Raw genomic sequence first — 20,430 nt, 5'->3', positions numbered from 1 at the left:
GGCTAAATTAAAAAGCCTACTTTGTGGAATACCCTCCTGGTGTAAAGTAGCACAAAAACACAAAGTCAGAGGATACATTTATCTATAGGCCTGGTATTGTGTTTATAACTAAAAAGTTCCTTTACTGATTACTGATATTGCACATGGTTCTTATTAAAGCATTGTATTTCATTGAATGCTCAGCCATGAAGATGACTGCTTATTCTGCTCATAATATCTTCTAGTGTACATATAAAACACCACACTGAACTCTTTATCAGGTAAAATACTTTATTTTCACTGAAGGAGGTCTTTAAAATACAGCCTCTGGTTATAAAGTCTATATATATATATACCAGACCTTTAAATAAGTACTGTACTATAGTCTGAATTATAGGGACATGGCAACCCAGAACACGGCCCCCTTTTCAAGTGACTGGGTTTGACGTAAGAGTCGGCGACGGACACTGACGTAAACAAAGTTGGGGTGAGGAGCTGCGCTGTCTTTGGCTTTGTTCGTGGTTCCATCCGAATAATCTCAGTCTTAAAGGTCGGACTGTAGTTTTATGGTACTGTGTAGACAGTTAAGCATCGAAATAGCTGTTGGTAACCGAATGTAAATCATCTGTAAGCTATGAATCTGAGTTGGAGTCACACGGAGCTGTGAGAAGCTAGTGGCTGTGCTAGTTCCTGCTGCTATCGTTTCTGAGACTGGTTTATTAATTTCACTCAGATAAACCTGGCACATTTCACATCGGGTATATATGTATGTTTATACCAAGAAGAAATTGCTATTATCTGCTTGTTTTCCTCTTATCCTTGTCATCCCTGTGCATTTCCGTACTCCGTGTTACTGTTTCCTGAAACGCTCCTGAGATAATGTAGTGCTAAGGAATTCCCGGAAAAATTCCCTCCCTCTATGTAGGGCACTTAGTATGTAAACAAAATAGTGGTATCTGCAGCAAAATAACGATTTGTGTCATATATAACGACATTTGTATTCAACCTTTTCTCTGCGTCTTACGTTTAACGCGCAGTTAGGGTGTATACAAGCCTTTTAATGGCCTATCTGTTACACTCAGTAGGGACCACAAAAGAGTTTGAGAGTCTTTTATGCCCCGTCCCAAACCGTGTGTTACAGCACTAAAGAGAATGCTGAAGTGGTGTACACGAGTATTAAATAGGGTCTCAATCTTGAATGAGGCAACAACAAATTTGTGGAAAGTCCCTTAACGTTTTGTCAAATGTTGATTATATTTTCATTCAGTTTTACTGATCAGCTCTTGGCTGTGAAGTCCAAACCTATTCGTAATCGCTTTGTAAATGCTTTGTTATTCTCTGTAGGTGCGGATAAATTTGGTATTTGTACCATGTTCCATGGAATACCTGCTTCAGGAGGGATGGGAGGGGGTAAGTCATTTTACGTAATATCTAAAAGCATGAGTCAGCTTATTGTGCTCATGTTCCTCTCCCTTATTTTCTCTCTTTGCTTTGTCTTTTTTCCCCTTATTACAACAATATGAAGCTCCAGCCAATAAGCCAGAATTATATGAGGTAAGAATCAATCTATAAGAGTTACTAACTAAGTGATTACATTTTTGGGTTGCATTTTTTTTTTTTCATTTGTTCTTTTTGTTTTGCAGGAGGTGAAGCTGTATAAAAATGCAAGAGAAAGAGAAAAGTAAGTAGCACCCCTTGTCTTTATGTTGTCTGTTATAGATTTATAAAACTAATATTCTGTTGTCACTTCATGTCTTAAATTTGTATCTAGGTTGTAATTTGTCTTATGTTGGCTATGTTTAAAGGTATGACAACATGGCAGAACTGTTTGCCGTAGTAAAAACTCTCCAAGCCTTAGAGAAAGCTTACATTAAGGACTGTGTAACACCCAATGAGTAAGTATTTCCTTGCATTTAATGTCAGATCACAACAAAGTAAGAAATTCTTCTAACTGAATGTCTCAATCTTTCAGATACACAGGTGCCTGCTCGAGATTGCTTGTCCAGTACAAGGCTGCTTTCAGACAGGTCCAAGCATCAGATGTTGGCTCCATTGATGACTTTTGTAGGAAGTACAGGGTAGGTTGTGTTTTTAGATTCATGGCACATCAAAGCCACTAACTCATGTTACATTTTTTTATGTTCTTGAAAGTATTCATTTTCTATCTTGTTATAACATGGTTCACAGCTGTAATATAACAGTAGTAAATAATTGCAATAAGTGTCCAGGTAGAAATGTTATTTGTTAAAGTCATAATTCTTAAGTTTATTTACACCTTACTCTGAAGCACAGAAGGACTTAAACACAAACGTCAGTGGTGTTGATGTGCTGTTTAAGTGGGAAGGTAAAATCAGACCTTGTTCATCAAAATAAAGACACATTTTAGAGAAAAGTGTAAAAGGCAGCCAATAATAAAGTGATAGTATGAGTTTTGTCACATTTAAATTTTACTTGTGCCTAATTTATTCGGACCATATTACAGGCATCAATTACAAACGTTAAATGTAATGTACAGCATTTCTGTTAAATATATGTCAAAGTAGATTTACCAACCAGTGTTAATTTGCATTGCATATACCAGTGGTTCTCAAACTGCAGTACGCATAGCCCTAGTGGTCTTTGAAGCAGCAATGGTATGCCAGGTGACCTCGTAAAAATTACTACTCAGTTAATTAATAACTGAAAATCTGAAAATGAAAACTGTTCATGTGTAAACTACATTATATTTCATGGTTCTTATAATAAAGCTTAGTTTCTGTTTAAAAAAAAAATACAGAATGGGCTACAAAGATATTGAGGGAATGTGATCTCCCAGTATTTTGCAAATTCCATGTAAAGAAGCCCCAGTTTCAGCTTCTTACTAAATGTAAGCAAAAGCTAGAGACAGACGTGAGTAATTCAGATTTTACTGCAAAACTGGCAAAGTGGAAATGGGAAGAACAGAGACCCACCCCACAAAATACTCCTAAGCTCAGAAGGATTAACTCTAGAGGCATAAACAGAGAGAACACTTAGCTGAAGGAAAATGACGTGGCCAATCTTCACATCATTAGAGTCCTAAACACTGTTTAACAGTGCCGCGCCTCCTTCACCCACTGATATAAGTGCTGGGAGCACCTGCTCCAAATGCCGTGCTGTTTTCACCTATAGTCTGTTAAAGAACATATTAAATTGTTTTTATTTCTTTCAAAATGCTTATTTCCCCCAAATTCTGTACATTCATAAATGTATAATTGTGTATAAAACATTCAGGTTGAGCATAATGCTCTATGTTTTTTAGTAATTGTTTTAGAACAACTTTGTGTAATGCATGCAAATTAAAAGTGGTAGTAGATAGTTGGTACTAGGAGGCTTTGATTTGATAAAAGGTGATACTTGGTCTAAAAAGTTTGAGAACCACGAACATATACTATCCTACAAATGTGTGTTGCTCTGAGAAGGACTGGATTCCCAGTGATTCCTGGTAGGCTCCAGACCCACCAGTACCCTGAACTGGATAAGTGTTACACATGATGGATGAATGAATGAATACTGTCTTACCTTTATAGAATTGACATTTGCACTTCTTCCAAATTCCATTTACATTTTTGCTTTAATAGGTATATCCAGTTTGACTAATATATAAAAGCTTGGTTTGGATTTTTTTCAGCTGGGCATGCAGGAGCAAGGCCCATGATTTTGTTTCACGTCTGGTGTTTGTAGATTATCTCACGTGTGAGTCAGTACTTGGCAGACTGTTCCATTTTTTTATACCTGTATGTGGAAAGTTTATTTACAGTTGTGTTTGCTATGTAATATGAGTGATCTGATTGTGATCAATAACATTGCGTAAGGGATGTGGTTACACCTGGTTCTGAATATGACCTAGTAACTGAAAATGAATTTAGATACAAAGGAGAAACTGCCTCAGTGGTTTTTTAAATAACCAAAATATGTTCCTCTTCTTTCTTATTTAACAGCTTGACTGTCCACTAGCAATGGAGAGAATCAAAGAAGACCGCCCAATTACAATAAAGGATGACAAAGGCAATCTGAATCGCTGCATTGCAGATATCGTGTCTGTAGGTATCTTAACTTATTGGGGATTTGGCGTTATCATTCAGTCAATAATTCTGCTTGGAAGAATGCCACAGATTGAATGCTGGCAAGTGGTTCCAGCAGTTCCATTACTTTGATGTGTTTTTTTTTTAATCCCCTCCCAACTGATCCATGCAATTTGTTACATTGCTTCTTGTTACTAGAAGACTTTTCAAAATGTAATTTAACACACAAGACTGTGGCGCCCTTAAGATATTTAATGTACATGGCTTTCTGTTTCGATTTGCTTTTGAAGTGCCAGAGGAAAATAAAATCATGTTAATAATTAGCTCTATTTAGGTCATAGTTAGTGTCATACACTGCGCTGTTAATCATTCTGTCGTTTTTGTTTTTCAAGCTCTTCATCACAGTGATGGATAAACTGAGACTGGAAATTCGAGCTATGGATGAGGTATTGGCATATTTTGCAAAAATATCCATTCGATAATTAATTTAATATTTGTCAGCATGTAAATACTTGATTATTCTCATGGCTCTATTTCAGATCCAGCCAGACCTTAGAGAGCTGATGGAGACCATGAACAGGATGAGCAATATGCCGCCAGATTCAGAGGCCAAAGACAAAGTTAGCCTCTGGTAAGGATGGATTTGTCCTGTATATTTTCTTTATCCTTTTGTTTTACATGCATTTCAGTCTGAACTCAATCTGAAAAATATATTTATGAAATAAATGAGAAAAATATTCTTTTTATACATTTTCCTCTTTGTTTGTATCCATTTTCAGGTTGACCACTCTGAGCAGCATGTCTGCCGCTGATGAACTAGATGACTCTCAGGTTCGACAGATGCTGTTTGACCTGGAGTCTGCCTACAATGCCTTCAATCGATTCTTACACTCCTCCTAAATGATGACACCATCAGAACCAGAACTGTTTCTATTTCACTCTATCCTACTTGCCCTCTGTCATCCAGTCCCTGATATTTTTGTCTCTACTGGAAGCCTATTCTTCAGCCCAGAACTCCAATGTTTGAAAATCTGATGATGATACTCTTTAAGATCTGTCTGGGATTTAGTGTGGAAAATCTCTGTTTACTGACATTGCTATTGACCTCTTATTTAGTTAGCTTTAACTATAATTTAAGATTATTATAGCGTGACCCTTCTTATATCTGTCTGTATCCACTAAATAGAAGTCTGCTTGAGTGAGGGAAGGGTGGTTACAAATGCCATAGAATCAACCCTCATCTTATGACTTTAATAGGATTGCCTCTGGAATATAGGACATGCAGCTGTGAAATATTTACTTCATTTCAGAGCTATATTTAAAGGACACCTCTAATTCAATTCATCTGTTATAATTGTTTCTGACATGTTATGGCATGCACAGCAGGGTCTTGGATTATGGAGGAAAGGCTAATGCTTAGTGAACATTGTTTGTGGGTTTCATGTAAGCTGCAGAAAAGCATTTAAAGCACTGTAATTTGCCTGTCCCTTCCATTAATAGGCGTGAACCCCTGTTGAAGGAAATATTTTGTAAAATATATATATATTATATAATCCATATGTCTTAGGTGATTTTTTCTTATCAGAGTTAGCTAATCTGTTTCTTTTGTTGTATTGTAAATCAATTTCAATAAATTGCTAATGATAACACGGATTATTTACAGTTTAACGTTAATATCTCTTTGACTTGCCAGATATAGTTGTACTTTGTTGTAAGAGTAGTCTCTTTATAATATTTATTAAATAAAATTTCCCACTGTTGGAAAACGCGTTTTGAAATAAAGCATGTAAATCTTTTAGAAATAATAAAAGCATTTAAAAACTACGCCGTGGCTCCTTTAAATGGCGCTGTCTGGTGGCGTCTCCATGGAAACTTACAAAACGAAGTGCTGCGAGACTTTGCACTACGCTGTTCTGCTGCTGCTGCTTGTGTGGAAGACATTTTACACCGGTTTTTGCGGCTTAATGTCTGTCTGAGAAATGAAGTTATCGCCTGAATGTCTCTAAAAGCGGGCAGCAATATTGACTCTTAAACATAAACTTGTATTTGTGGTCTGCGATACACGTATCAGCTAGCTAACTGCTAATCAACACTGGTGAGCTTGTAGAGGTGAAGCTGTGTTCAGTCCTCTTTCCAGCTGTGTGCTCAAACTTACTCAGAGGAGAGTCTACAAAGATTGTTTTTCGGTTTTACAGTAGCTATTTTTTATTATTTTCATCTAGAACGTGTAGCTAAGGTTACAACGACTATTTGCTTTAAATACTTTTTGGCATGTCCAAAAAGTCACACTTTCACACAGTATAATCCAGACGCGAAGAAAAACATGAACCTTACGGAGTTAGAGGAGCACATCACCCTGAAGTATGACATTAAAAGGAGACTCGGAAAAGGGGTGAGTTAACTTTTTTTTTTTTCTTTTTTCTCTTTATTCTTATTTTTATTATTTATTTATTTATTTATTTATTTATTTTTGTGAAGTTAAACAGTTTTATTAGTGTATTTGTGAGTTTGGTTTGGTAATATGTGTCTGTAAAAGACGTCATTTAAAAGATCACTGAGAAATTTTATCAGCTCCACTTGGACTTTGTAGTTGTACAATTACTGACTGTAGTCCATCTGTTACTCTACACACTGGGTTTGCCAGCTTAATTAAAGTTGTATGGTGGTGGTTAGTTTTCAGTACTGCAGTGACTCTGAGGTGGGGGTGATGCATTAGTGTGTGTTGTGCTGGGTCTAGTGGATCAGACACAGCAGTGCTGCTGGAGATTTTAAACTTCTCAATGTGATTGCTGGACTAAGAATAGTCCAACGCACACAATTCAGCTAACAGTGCGCTGGGGCAGTGTCATATGACCACTGATAGAAGAATATAGATTGCCCAACACAAACTCTGCAACATCAGATGATCTACTGTTTCTGACTTTACATCTACAAAGTAGACCAACAGGACAGGTGTGTCTTAAAGTGTTAACAGTGATAACGGTGAACATCCAGCAGTACTGCTGATCAACATATACCAGAACAACACATAAACTAACACACCACAACCGTGTCAGGGTCACTGCATTGCTGAGAATGCTCTTTGGTGGTCTTGGGGTTCCAGATAATTGAAAAACAGGGTAATATTGGGCTAAAATGACAGATGGACTCCTGTCTGTAATTGTATAGCCAAAAATAGTGCACCTATGTGGTGAGTGCAGCTGATCAAATGGACCCTCTCTCAGGTTCAGATAGTCTTTTTCATCATCATTAATAGCATACCTTGTTATTAATTCAATTTATTTTTGACCCCATTATTAACCATAATATATTATTAAACCATAATAACATAATTTAAAAACCCATAGGGTTGGTTGTTAAGCAGTACAAAGAAGTTTCATGTGAAACATTTACACCAGTACAAATATATATATATATATATATATATATATATATATATATATATAGATAGATAGATAGATATAGATATATATCAGCATTGTGGTATCTTTCAATTTCTTCTGATTCACATTACATGATTTGTGTGCTGTCAGGTGGCAAGCCTGCTGACAAGTGCTGTGCATAGATCAGCATGTGACAGTACCTTAGGGACCAGGAGGAGCCATGGCTCCTCTTTCATGTGATTCCACAGTGTAAAGGACAAGAGTTATTGGGAGCACTGGCTGGACTATATCTAGAAATGAAACAGTAATAAGAAGAATTCATATCAGGCCTCTTAATAGAGGCATTTTCTTCTTAGGTACTTTCCATGCTGTGCTTTGAATGGTCATGTGATAAAGACACTGTTATGAAAACAAACACAGATTTCATAGTGAGCAGTAGCTGTAAATTAGACAGGAACCTCACTTAGGGCCTGAAGGACAAGACTATAAAAACAAAGAATGATGTGCCTTTAAGATTTTGTAGTTTGTAGAGCAAATGCTTTTGTTTTTAAGCTTCGGCTTATGATGTATGGAAACAAATGTCATGTAGAGCAGATTTAAATGAAAAAAATTAATGGAAGTATTGATATGAGTTTTAATTTGAATAATCTCTTTTTTTATTACATGGTTGTAGTTTCTGACATCTTTACAATAATCTATCATTAATTATATTTCTTTCATAACAGGCTTATGGAATTGTGTGGAAGGCAGTGGATAGAAAAACAGGAGAGACGGTGGCTGTGAAAAAAATATTTGATGCTTTCAGAAATCGAACCGATGCTCAAGTAAGAGAAAGTTACAGTAATCCTACAACAATATGCAGTGTTGATGCATTTACATTTCCCAGTTACTGATTGATAATTTTGCATTTTTGTTCAGAGAACATTCAGAGAAATCATGTTTCTTCAGGTAAGGACTCACACACACTGCTCTTTATTTCATCAATCCACTGATAGTTATTGATATTCTTAATGTGGCTGCATGATTTATTGTAAACTCTAGATGGTTTCCCATCTCCAGGAAATGTTATTGATGTATCCATGTCATTACAGCACCTTTACTTTCGATTTGATTCATATGAGATTCAATCTTTTTGTTCTGTGTGTTGTTATTGTTCTTTTCGTTTTGAACAAAATTACTGATACTGCCCTCTGAATCATTATCTTCAGTTTTATTCAATATTTCACTGTCACGACTTTTAAATTTGGCCTGTTTGTTTTACTTTAGGAGTTTGGGAATCATACAAATATAATCAAACTGCTGAATGTTATCCGAGCCCAGAATGACAAAGACATTTACTTGGTCTTTGAGTACATGGGTAAGGCTTTGTTACTGCTACCTTCTCTTTTTGATTGCAGCTGGTTTCTTCTCTAGCTTTTTGGCTCTTTCCTTTTATGGCATTATTATTACAAGGCTGCTCTAAATTGATATGAGAAGTAGTGTGGTGGTTATGTAATAACCTAACCCTAACCCTGCATAATAATAATGTTTAGATGTGTCACAGTTTTCCACATAAAGAAAAAATGGCTAATTGTTTGCCACACAATGCAGTGGAGGATGTAGACAAATGCAAAACATTACAAGCACCTTGATGATGTCTGTGTGTCAAAGATTTTAGATGGTTTTCACTGAAAATTGGGTCAGTCTACAGCTGAAGAGGGTATAGATGGTATGCACTGTATGTGTTTAGCTATACAGTTCATAAGTTGGGAATTGCTGGAAAATAGTTTTCTGTACACTCAATTTAATTTGCTATCAGTATAGAAATCTGAGATATATTCAGCATATCGCCATATGTGAGTGCACCATATTAATTTAAATGTAGTTTTGTTATTTGTTCTCTTTTTTTCCAACTTTTAAGATTTTCGACCATTATTTCAAACCTGTAATCTGGAACAGGACTATGTACATTTACCAATTATCAAATGGTTTTAAAATGGTTTAATTAATTCAGTCATTCATTATCTGTAACCGCTTATCCAGTTCAGGGTCACGGTGGGTCCAGAGCCTACCTGGAATCATTGGGCACAAGGTGGGAATACACCCTGGAGGGGGCACCAGTCTTTCACAGCGCAACACACACACGGACACTTTTGAGTTGCCAATCCACCTACCAATGTGTATTTTTGGACTGTGGGAGGAAACCGGAGCAAACCCATGCGGGTGACACGGGGAGAACACACCAAACCTTTCACACACAGTCACCCAGAGCGGGACTCAAACCCACAACCTCCAGGTCCCTGGAGTTGTGTGACTGCGCCACTACCTGCTGCACCACCGTGCCGCCCTCATTCATTTAATGCCTTTAATATTCTATGCCTTTGAATTCTTTTAACCTTGTACTTTATGGAATTTTTTAGAACTTCATTTGGACATGGATAGTTATCAACTAAGTGAGACTATGGTTTAAGAATTTTTATATTTCCAGATACTGACCTGCATGCAGTAATAAAAAAAGGCAGTCTCTTGAAGGACATTCATAAACGCTATATAATGTACCAGCTTCTCAAAGCCACCAAATATCTACACTCAGGAAATGTTATCCACAGAGACCTGAAGGTATGTTTTTATGCATGTATTTTAAGTGATGTAACTCTGGGTTTCCAAACAAGTTACAAAAAATGACATACTTCCTATTTTCCTTTCTATAGCCATCCAATATGCTGCTAGACTCAGACTGCTTTGTCAAATTGTGTGACTTTGGCTTGGCACGCTCCCTCTATCAGATGCAAGAAGATGCTGGGAACCCTGCTCTTACAGAATATGTTGCAACACGGTGGTACCGAGCTCCTGAAATTCTTCTTGGGTCTACTGGGTATCTTTCTACCATTTTCCTACTATATGAATATGACCAGATTTTCCAGAGAATTTAACTTATCAGTGTAGGAAATAATTTGTTGTGATGCATATTGTAAAGGTACACAAAAGGGGTGGACATGTGGAGCGTGGGCTGCATTTTGGGGGAGATGTTACTTGGCAAGCCACTCTTCCCTGGAACCTCCACCATCAATCAGATAGAGAAGATCATGAGTGCCATTCCACACCCTACACCAGAGGGTGAGCTCTTGCTCAGAAGTTTTGTTTTTATTACATTTGTAGTTATCTTATAAATCAGCAAAGACAAAACTCTGTGTAATCACCATAAGATGAATGCCAGTTTTCCTGGAAAAGCAAACATTTTGCGTGTATGCCTGAGTGTCTAAACCAAGTACACACAGATGACATGATCTCTTTACACATCTCTTTTTTATTTCAGATGTGCTTGCCATCAGGTCAGAGTATGGAGCATCGGTTTTCCAGAGGATGCTCCTTAGGTATTTATGCAAATTATAAAACTGAGTGATGACTCAGTGGCAGGTGACTAGTTGCATGTGTTTTCTATTAGTCATGTAGTTGTACTGTGTTGGTTTCTTTATTATTGTTTCTCTTTTTTAAAATTAAGCCATCATGATGTAGCTCATATCTGGGTGGCTCAGCTAACATAGGCATTATTGAAGTTTTTTTTTTCAATCTGTGTTTTAAGGCCACAGGCTTTGTTAGGTGACTTACTACAGCCATCAGTGCCACCTGATGCTCTTGATCTGCTACAGCGGTTTCTAGTCTTCAATCCAGATAAAAGGCTAACAGCAGAGCAGGCCCTCCAGCACCCTTATGTGGCCAAGTAAATGGAATCTTTTTCCCTACACACAGTTTCCACACTGCATATAATCTTGAAGATTTTGCTTAAACACCATAAGTCTTTTTATTATATGGCTTTGATTAAGTGCTAACTAGTTACAATAAACCTGTTCTATTATTAGATGGTTCCATGAAATGAGAAACACTAATGAATCTTATGACATTTCCTGCTATTCCACGTTAGGTTTCACAATCCAGCCAGAGAACCTATTCTGGGCTATGATGTTATTCTCCCTGTGGATGATGATGTCCAGCTCTCTGTTGCTCAGTACAGAAACAAACTCTATGAGGTGAAGTGACTACAGTTAGTCCTACATGTTCTGATTTGTTTGCATTTTATACTCTTAGTAGGGCTTTCTTAACCATTCATGTGAAATCAGTCATGTGATTAGTGTGCTGTATCAAACTTTTTCGTCATGTCAGATTATAATGGGTAACATTTTAGCCAAGTTTATTTCACACAATTAAGTGGACTGTATACCTGGAAGCATATTTTATTATCAATAAATTATCAATGCTACTGTGTAGAAGATATGACTCACTCACAGTTGTATGCCTCCAGAATAAGATTTCATCACGTTATCTTAATGTTCTTGTCAACAGATGATTCTGGAGAAGAGAGAAACTCGGCAAGCGGAAAGAAGGGCTCATCAAAACCAGCAAGATGACGAGAAAATTAGGGTAGAAAGCGAGAATGACAAGATGGAAAAGGTCAATGGAAAAGACAAAGAGTGTAAAAGGGAAGAGTCAGAGAAGGGCAGAGGAGATGAAAAGATATCAGTCTATAACAAGATGGACCACCCTGTAACTCAACCAGTTGTTGCCAAGCCTGCTCCCACACAAGAGAAACCCCAACCTGCCATTGAGAGAAGCAGTCCAGCCATCAGCCCCAGCATGGCTAAGATATCGTACAACCCCATCACACACGTGTCCAGTGAGTCCTATCTTAAATAAACTTTGTCTGTAGTATGTAAGTCAAACTGAAATCCTTTTTTACAACACATTCACACACAGTATATCAACCTCAAAATGATAAGTCAACAGTGAATAAAACCAAATACTACTATTAAGCATTGTGTACGTTCTACTGTTGTCATTTTACCAGATACCACATTCAAACCATCTGATAATCCCTCAGTTTTCCCTCATCATCCACAACAGCGATTTAACAGAAAGATGAACCATGACAGTAGTAGCATCTTGCCTACAGAGAACTTTAAAAAGGTGAGGCCCAAAACCATGTCATTTGACTTATTTCACACCAAAGATTTATCTTTCTATCTGCATAGCATTTTAACTGCACTGTATCAATTGGGTTACTCATCAGACCCTGAGAATACGATCAAACACTGAAGAATTAAAATTAATGTGAAGAATGTAATTCAGTTTAATTCGCTGATATATTTTTTACTGCTTTAATTCATATGCAGTTAGTGTTGCTGCCACATACCTCCAAGGTCTTGGGGTTGTGGGTATGAGCCCTGCCTCAAGTCACCCCCCCCACCCCCCACATTCCACACTGATTGGTGGATTGGCCATTCAAAGATGATTCCATTGCCTACACTGAATCATCGAACACAAGGCAGAAACATGCCTTAGAAGGTGCACCATTCCATCACAGGGCATCACACACCAACATATTCACTCACAACTATGGACACTTTTTTTTTGAGTAGCCAAGCCAGGTAGCAGTATGTGATTTTGGACTGTGGGAGTAAACTGGAGCACTCGGACGAAGCCCAAACTAATACGGGGAGACTCAGGTGGTGTCAGATGGTGTCAGAGTTTGAACCCACAACCCCAAGACCCTGGAGCTATGTGACAGTGACGCTATTTCACCACCGTACTGCACATATCAATAAAAAAAAAAAAAACCCTTCTAAATGTATTGTCATGAGAAAGTTGTCATCGGTTTACTTGAAATGATTATTTGAAATATTCTACAATATAATATTAATATTGATTCAAATGTTAAATAGTGTTGCTGTCCAAAGAAAAACATCTATTTCCAAAATAGAAACTTTTTAGGAAAAGAAAAAAAACCTTTCTAACTTTAAATGGAAAGCCAACGGACAAAAATTGAGATGTGTTTTTCTTTGGACTGCAATGATATTTATGATATCAAACATGTAAAATATTGTGGGAATACCCCAATTGTAAACCAAACAAGCTTGGTAAGTTTTTAAATATTTGTGTTTTATTACTGGTCCCATTTAAATAATTAATATAAAATTTTTATGAATTGTACCATAATAATTGCATTGCTGTGGTGCATGCATTTTGCATAATACAAACCGGATTCCAAAAAAGTTGGGACACTAAACAAATTGTGAATAAAAACTGAATGCAATGATGTGGAGGTGCCAACATCTAATATTTTATTCAGAATAGAACACAAATCACAGATAAACAGTTTAAACTGAGAGAATGTATCATTTTAAGGGAAAAATATGTTGTTTCAAAATTTCATGGTGTCAACAAATCCCAAGTTGGGACAAGGCCATTTTTTACCACTGTGTGGCATCCCCCCTTCTTCTTACAACACTCAGACGTCTGGGGACAGAGGAGAGCAGTTTCTCAAGTTTAGAAATAGGAATGCTCTCCCATTCATGTCTAATACAGGCCTCTAACTGTTCAATCGTCTTGGGCCTTCTTTGTCGCACCTTCCTCTTTATGATGCGCCAAATGTTCTCTATAGGTGAAAGATCTGGACTGCAGGCTGGCCATTTCAGTACCCGGATCCTTCTCCTACGTAGCCATGATGCTGTGATTGCTGCAGAATGTGGTCTGGCATTATCTTGTTGAAAAATGCAGGGTCTTCCCTGAAAGAGATGACGTCTAGATGGGAGCATATGTTGTTCTAGAACCTGAACATAGTTCTCTGCATTAATGGTGCCTTTCCAGACATGCAAGCTGCCCATTCCACAAGCACTCATGCAACCCCATACCATCAGTGATGTAGGCTTCTGAACGGAGCGTTGATAACAACTTGGGTTATCCTTGTCCTCTCTGGTCCGGATGACATGGCGTCCCAGTGTTCCATAAAGAACTTCAAATCGTGACTCATCTGACCACAGAACAGTCTTCCATTTTGCCACACTCCATTTTAAAAGACCCCTGGCCCAGTGCAAACGTCTGAGCTTGTGGAGCTTGCTTAGAAATGGCTTCCTCTTTGCACTGTAGAGTTTCAGCTGGCAACGGCGGATGGCACGGTGGATTGTGTTCACTGAAAATGCTTTCTGGAAGTATTCCTGAGCACATTCTGTTATTTCCTTGACAGTGGCATTCCTGTTTGAGGTGCAGTGAAGTTTAAGGGCCCGGAGATCACGAGCATCCAGTAGAGTTTTACGGCCTTGACCCTTACGCACAGCAATTGTTCCAGATTCTCTGAAACTTTTGATGATGTTATGCACGGTTGATGATGATAACTTAAAAGTCTTTGCTATTTTACGCTGGGTAACACCATTGTGGTATCGCTGCACTATCTTTCTCCACAATGGTGGAATTGGTGATCCTCTTACCATCTTGGCTTCAGAGAGACACTGACACTCTGAGAAACTCTTTTTATACCCAATCAAGTTGTCAATTGACCTAATTAGTGTTAATTGGTCTTCCAGCTGTTCGTTATATGCTCAATTTCCTTTTTCAAGCCACTTATTGCTACTTGTTCCAACTTTTTTAGGGATTTGTTGACACTGTGAAATTTTGAATCAACATATTTTTCCTTTAAAATGTTACATTTACTCAGATTAAACTTTTGATCTGTCATCTATGTTCTATTACGAATAAAATATTGACATTTGCCATCTCCACATCATTGCATTCAGTTTTTATTCACAATTTGTTTAGTGTCCCAACTTTTTTGGAATCCGGTTTGTAGTTGCATTCATGAAATTTGAGATTTCTTGATGTGCTGATTCAATTTCCTGAAGAGCTGTAATCCAAGTGTTGTGACATTGGAGATTTACCAACATAGTTTTCATATAGCTGAGCTAGCCCTTGGTCTTTTAGGCTTTAATGTGTTCTTGCTTGTTTTCTCTCTGTCATTAGAGTGTAGAGCAGACTCAGCAGCGTGGTCAGTCGGCTCCTGTGGCCCGCACCCGCTCTTTCTCCCTCACCCTCTCACAGCCGCAGAATAATTCTCTACTCCGCAAAGAGGAGCCCATACTGTCCCCTGGTCTGTGTGTCACCTCTGCTCGCCTGGTGAGCTGACCACCTGTTTCACTCTTTTATACATCCCAGTCTTATATTTCATATAAGTAAAGATAAAATAAATTGTAATTTGTAGTAAATTTAGTGAAACATACTTTACTATATATATATGGATCATTTTACCATTACCGAAAAATAACAGCAGCTATATCCTTATGTATGGACATCAGTTCTACTTCAGCTACTCTCCATTTTCACCTACAAGAGAGAGAGAAAACACTTTGACATATTGACACACCCCACAAATTTGTGTCACATATCAAATAGAGGTCACATTGCCATCTGTTACTAGTGCGGTGTATCTGTATCTGTATGCCATCAAGAACATGATAAATGGCATGTGCCTGGTTTCATGTCTTACAGAATTATTTAACGATTTAAAGGGACCATTTACGATTGTGGGGAGACATGGTATGTTTGAGGAAAAAACTACTGTTGTTTGTACCTGTCTGTAAGTTTTACTCACTGTTTGAATTATCACAGAAACTCATTCTGTAACTCGAGTTGTCTAGTTCTATAGCACTTTCACTCTGATTACTTTCATGCAGTTAACTCTCTCCAAAATATCCAGAATCAGTTCCACCTTAAATAATCTACAACAACAAAAATAAGTTAATATTACCCATCTATGGAGCAGGAATAGAGCAACATTCTCAACACAGTTCATACTTTTCATACTTTTACTTTTGGATTTCTCGCCATTGTCTAAAAAACACCAGATGCCTTTTGATACATATTCATTCATTCATTCATTCATTCATTCATTCATTCACCGTCTGTCAGTTAAGGGACGTGGTGTGTCCTGAGAGGGGGATCTAGTCCATTATAGTGCTAGATACAGTTTCAAAACCATTATTTATATATATTATAAATATATGTGTGTGTGTGTGTGTGTGTGTGTGTGTATTTCAGATTTTTGAGACACTTTGAAAATAAAGAGATAATATTCGCAGAAGGAAGCTAAACGTGTAGTTCAGGGGTCAGCAACCCACGGCTCTTTGATCCCTCTGATGCGGCTCAGCTTTTGAAAATAATTAATTATTTAATTAAAATGTATTTTATTTTAGTTCATTTTCAAAATGTAATTCTATGAAGGTTATGGCGATCTTGTAACTTCTAAAATATTTTAATATTTAATATTTAAAATATATTGTCTCTCTTAATACACGTCACAACTTCCAACGTGCGACACCCGCCAGTGTGCGGTTTCTTGAACTTTTTGACAGGTGACTGCATGGTGCCAGTAAAAGATGACGGCACGGAAAATAGAGAGGACAGCATTTTTGTTTGTTTTGTTTATTTAGTTAAAAATGTTTTGTTGCATGCAGAAAAGTTATTTCATTTTCTCTGCAGTCGTTCATTAATTTCATAAATGTAACACAGTATACTTTGTTTATACATAGCACAAAGGCAAAAAACCCTGTTATGTGCAGTGTTATTTCATTTAGAATTTCAAAAGGGTTTTGTGGCTCCCAGTGTTTTCTTTACTGTGTGAAACAGGTCCAAATGGCTCTTTGAGTGGTAAAGGTTGCCGACCCCTGCTGTAGTTTCTCCACGGTATGGAAGTTGTGTTCGTATTTCGCCAACTAGCGGTGACAGAATGCAACTAGTGCAGCATTTAAGGTGAAAGAGAAAATCCTAATGAATTGATTGCTCATCCTTTGTATCCCGAATGTGTACTCTGAATTTTTTAACTCATATTATCTGAATTTGGTCTATCGAATTTGAGCAACTTCAAAATATATTGATTGAATTTTTTTTAAGCTTGAATTTTTTTTATCTGAATTTATTAACCTTTAGCAATACTTTGTCACACCTTTGTAGAGGGGTGCTCCCTACAGTGTTTAGAATTGACTTCCCAAAACAAGGAGAAAAGAAAAGCTGTTAAAAAAAAAAAAGACAAATAGCTCCTAAACAAGGAGAAAAGAGATGTAAAAAAAGGGGGCACACAGCTCCCAAAAAGAAATAAATCATTTTAAAAAATAATAAATAAATATATATAAATAAATACATAAAATAAACCTTAAAAAGAAAACATCAAAAGGTCTTCCTCTCCTATTTAGAAGGAAGCTGTTTCTTTTCAGTTTCTTAGCATGGTAACCAACCTTTGTTTGCCCTTCAATCTCTGCTGTCACCCCATTCTTAACGTAAAACAAGCATCCCCTTTATATTCTTTTGTCCTACACGTTTCTACTTTTCCTCACTGTTTTTTTCCCTGCAACTGGGTCCACTTCCTGCCGTCCAGTAATAAATTGTAAAGGCTTTGTATGGAGTAAAAGGTTTGAAGCTTATAATCCAATGAACTCCATCCTGTGAAGCAGGGGGATATACAATAATAGCACCACCCTGCTGATGATCAGGAGTGTATATCAGACACTATGTCAGATACACATGTTAGGTCGAAAAACATAAACATAAGCATAAACAAAACTTAAACATCTTAGTTTCAGGGCAGCACAGTTCGAGTCCCGCTCCAGGTGACTGTCTGTGAGGAGTTTGGTGTGTTCTCCCCGTGTCTGCGTGGGTTTCCTCCCACGGTCCAAAAACATATGTTGGTAGGTGGATTTGTGTGTGTTGCCCTGTGAAGGGCAAGCGCCTCCTCCAGGGTGTATTCCTGCTTTGCGCCCAATGATTCTAGGTAGGCTCTGGACCCACCGCGACCCTGAACTGGATAGGTGCCTACAGATAGCCCTCCTCCACAGAACAACACACACACAGTCACTCACACCTACGGACACTTTTGAGTCGCCAATCCACCTACCAACGTGTGTTTTTGGACTATGGGAGGAAACTGGAGCACCCGGAGGAAGCCCACGTGGACACGGGGAGAACACACCAACTCCTCACAGACAGTCACCCGGAGCGGGAATCGAACCCACAACCTCCAGGTCCCTGGAGCTGTGTGACTGCAACACTACCTGCTGCGCCACCGTGCCGCCTAACACTAACATTATATAAGCAATTTAAGTTTGAAATTGTTTACCGTATTATATACTAAAAACAATGAGACACTTTGGTTTACTGTCTCTGTTACTTTCTGCATTGAGCTTGTGAATGCACCTTTTATCATCCAAAGTAATGAAATGAGTTAATCTAGTTAAACAGCATACTGTGAGGGGCTACTGTCTTGATTGATTGAATTTGATTGAGTGATGCTGTCTGAGAAAACCCGTGCAACATAAAAATTTCTGTTATTTTATGTTTTATATTTTGGCTCATTAAAAATGGATCCTATGAAAACATGTTGAAGACAAACAACAGGGTATTAGTGACACTGTGATCTGTGTCCATAAACCAGCAGTTTGTTTGAATTTACTTGTCCCCATTACGTCATTTACACAGAGACTGGCTGCCTCCCTTCTGAATGTAATGTGTGGTAGCTTCAGCAGAGAATCCCTTGCTTCAGTTTGCCTCTATGTATGTTTGACATGACCAAAAATTCAGTTCTTATAACAATGATGTCCATGTAGACTAACTTTAGGATACTAAAGACAATACACGTTACAAAACACATTAGCAGTCTTGTTACTAACTGAAGGTAATAAACAACATGCAAAGTCAGTTCATGAGGTAAAAGGCTATGAACAGTATTTAACAGTATTGTAAAAATTGGCCTTCCTAATGTGCTCTTCTTTTTTTTCTGTCTTCATGGCAATATAGAACCAGCGTTCACTCTCACAGACACGGGATGCAAAACCTCCTGCCAGGTTTAGCAAGAAGGTCTTCCATAGCAACTGTAATGTCTCTGCTGCTGGAGATCCTCGAGCCAAACTGGGAAGCTACTCTCAGGCTTATGGGACCATCAACAAGACAGAGCTGGACAACCTACTTAAAAGTTGCCAACATACATAAAATTTTGTTTTGTTGGATGAGGAAGACATTTATGAGGTGGAGGTACACAGTCATGAAGACCTTCACCCTCAAAAGGTGGACTCCATAATATTGAGTGATTGCACATGACATGGAGTTTTGATAATAGTCACCAATGTATTGATTTGATAGTAGTGTCATGATGGATTTGCTGAAGGACCTCACAGTAAGATAAATACTGTCATAAAAATCCGAAAGCCAGCTTCCACTTTGTATTTTCTTTGAAGACTGTACAGAAAATATAGATCCAAGCAGCTTGTTATAATCCAATATGCAGAAAAGTACATGTCTGTGTGTGTCTGCACAATTCTGAATTAGTCTTGCTTCTCTTTTCTTCTCTTTTAATGTCTCTACATCACATTACTGATAAGCTGTCTGGGTATCATTGTTAATGTTTCTATTAACAGACTAAGCATTCAGTAAGTGTGAAGGGAAAGTTAACCAGTGCACTGTGGACAATATTTAAAACAATTTACAGAACTTCTGGAACGTTAAGGGTCCAATCTTTAACTTGCCGCTTCAGGATTAAAATAATAGCACCATGATGCAGATGATAAGGAGAATATATCAGACACTACGCCAGATACATGTCAGGTAGCAAAGGCCTTTTGCCTTAAATGTCTGACTTATTTTCCTCTGCCTAATTAACAAAAATAACCTTCTTTAAAATATTTCACAAACTCAGGTTTCAGGTTAAAGGAGAACAGGCTTTAATAATTATTTGAAGAAGTAATGCTGTCCAGACAGAGTTCTGCTGAACTTCAGTGGGCTTCTTCAGCGTCACTGATAAGCTTTCTCAGGCCTCACAGAGCACACAGTCCAACACAGAGAGAACCAGCTTCACAATTTCACCATTATTAATGATAGCATGTTGCATTAAACATCATTATTCTTTAATTTGTGTTAATGTTTTAGCCATTTATCTCTGTCACACATTTCCACCCTTTCTTAAGCCAAGTTTGGATTTAGACTTATATCTATCATTAAAGGGAAATTTGTTCATGTTTTTACACATCTCAACAGTGACAGAAGTCATATCTCAGCAGAAACCCACTTCTCCAGAATGGCTAAGTTTCAAATCGGTTGTGTTTTCTGTGAAACTGAATGTTTGTATCACCTTGACATGTAAAATATGCATTATATGTGTAGATACCAATATAAATGCCCTTTTAATGGGCTCTTACATCTCACATATCTTCTTTTCTTTCTTTCTTTTCCTGAAAATG

At 37.7% G+C, this 20,430-nt stretch overlaps 2 protein-coding genes across 6 annotated transcripts; both read left to right on the top strand.

Moving 5' to 3' along the window:
* Nucleotides 1–417: 417 nt before the first annotated feature.
* vps28 (VPS28 subunit of ESCRT-I) lies at nt 418–5,793 on the top strand. 4 transcript variants are annotated; one of them, XM_066674587.1, is made up of 10 exons: nt 418–466; nt 1,324–1,389; nt 1,505–1,533; nt 1,623–1,660; nt 1,785–1,874; nt 1,952–2,057; nt 3,939–4,040; nt 4,415–4,468; nt 4,562–4,653; nt 4,802–5,793. In XM_066674587.1, the coding sequence occupies exons 2-10, from the start codon at nt 1,350–1,352 to the stop codon at nt 4,920–4,922; spliced, it is 672 nt and encodes a 223-aa protein (XP_066530684.1). In that variant the 5' UTR covers nt 418–466; nt 1,324–1,349; the 3' UTR covers nt 4,923–5,793. The 4 variants fall into 4 exon arrangements, with proteins under 4 accessions (XP_066530684.1, XP_066530683.1, XP_066530686.1 ...); XM_066674586.1 differs by having other exon boundaries at nt 437–529; XM_066674589.1 differs by lacking the exon at nt 418–466 and adding an exon at nt 482–548.
* A 116-nt stretch (nt 5,794–5,909) lies between these two features.
* On the top strand, nt 5,910–20,430 carry mapk15 (mitogen-activated protein kinase 15). 2 transcript variants are annotated; one of them, XM_066674307.1, is made up of 15 exons: nt 5,910–6,414; nt 8,131–8,229; nt 8,324–8,353; nt 8,672–8,762; nt 9,873–10,003; nt 10,096–10,259; nt 10,362–10,501; nt 10,701–10,758; nt 10,968–11,105; nt 11,307–11,412; nt 11,726–12,056; nt 12,228–12,346; nt 15,173–15,325; nt 15,698–15,745; nt 16,835–16,929. In XM_066674307.1, exons 1-14 carry the CDS (start codon nt 6,346–6,348, stop codon nt 15,713–15,715), a joined length of 1,647 nt encoding a protein of 548 aa, XP_066530404.1. In that variant the 5' UTR covers nt 5,910–6,345; the 3' UTR covers nt 15,716–15,745; nt 16,835–16,929. The 2 variants fall into 2 exon arrangements, with proteins under 2 accessions (XP_066530404.1, XP_066530403.1); XM_066674306.1 differs by lacking the exons at nt 15,698–15,745; nt 16,835–16,929 and adding an exon at nt 18,995–20,430.

Source organism: Hoplias malabaricus, chromosome 6 (genome assembly GCF_029633855.1).
Source record: "Hoplias malabaricus isolate fHopMal1 chromosome 6, fHopMal1.hap1, whole genome shotgun sequence".
Classification (NCBI taxonomy): Eukaryota; Metazoa; Chordata; class Actinopteri; order Characiformes; family Erythrinidae; genus Hoplias; species Hoplias malabaricus.
This window is presented reverse-complemented; position numbering and strand designations above follow the sequence as displayed.

What these genes read in the sequence shown, in the direction of transcription:
- vps28 (XM_066674587.1), top strand. Translation starts at nt 1,350, where the DNA reads ATGTTCCATGGAATACCTGCTTCAGGAGGGATGGGAGGGG. An exon ending in ATAAGCCAGAATTATATGAG is followed by an intron (nt 1,534 to 1,622) that starts GTAAGAATCAAT and finishes TTTGTTTTGCAG; the next exon opens with GAGGTGAAGCTGTATAAAAA. An exon ending in AATGCAAGAGAAAGAGAAAA is followed by an intron (nt 1,661 to 1,784) that starts GTAAGTAGCACC and finishes CTATGTTTAAAG; the next exon opens with GTATGACAACATGGCAGAAC.
- mapk15 (XM_066674306.1), top strand. Translation starts at nt 6,346, where the DNA reads ATGAACCTTACGGAGTTAGAGGAGCACATCACCCTGAAGTATGACATT. An exon ending in TTATCCACAGAGACCTGAAG is followed by an intron (nt 10,004 to 10,095) that starts GTATGTTTTTAT and finishes TCCTTTCTATAG; the next exon opens with CCATCCAATATGCTGCTAGA. An exon ending in TCCACACCCTACACCAGAGG is followed by an intron (nt 10,502 to 10,700) that starts GTGAGCTCTTGC and finishes TTTTTATTTCAG; the next exon opens with ATGTGCTTGCCATCAGGTCA.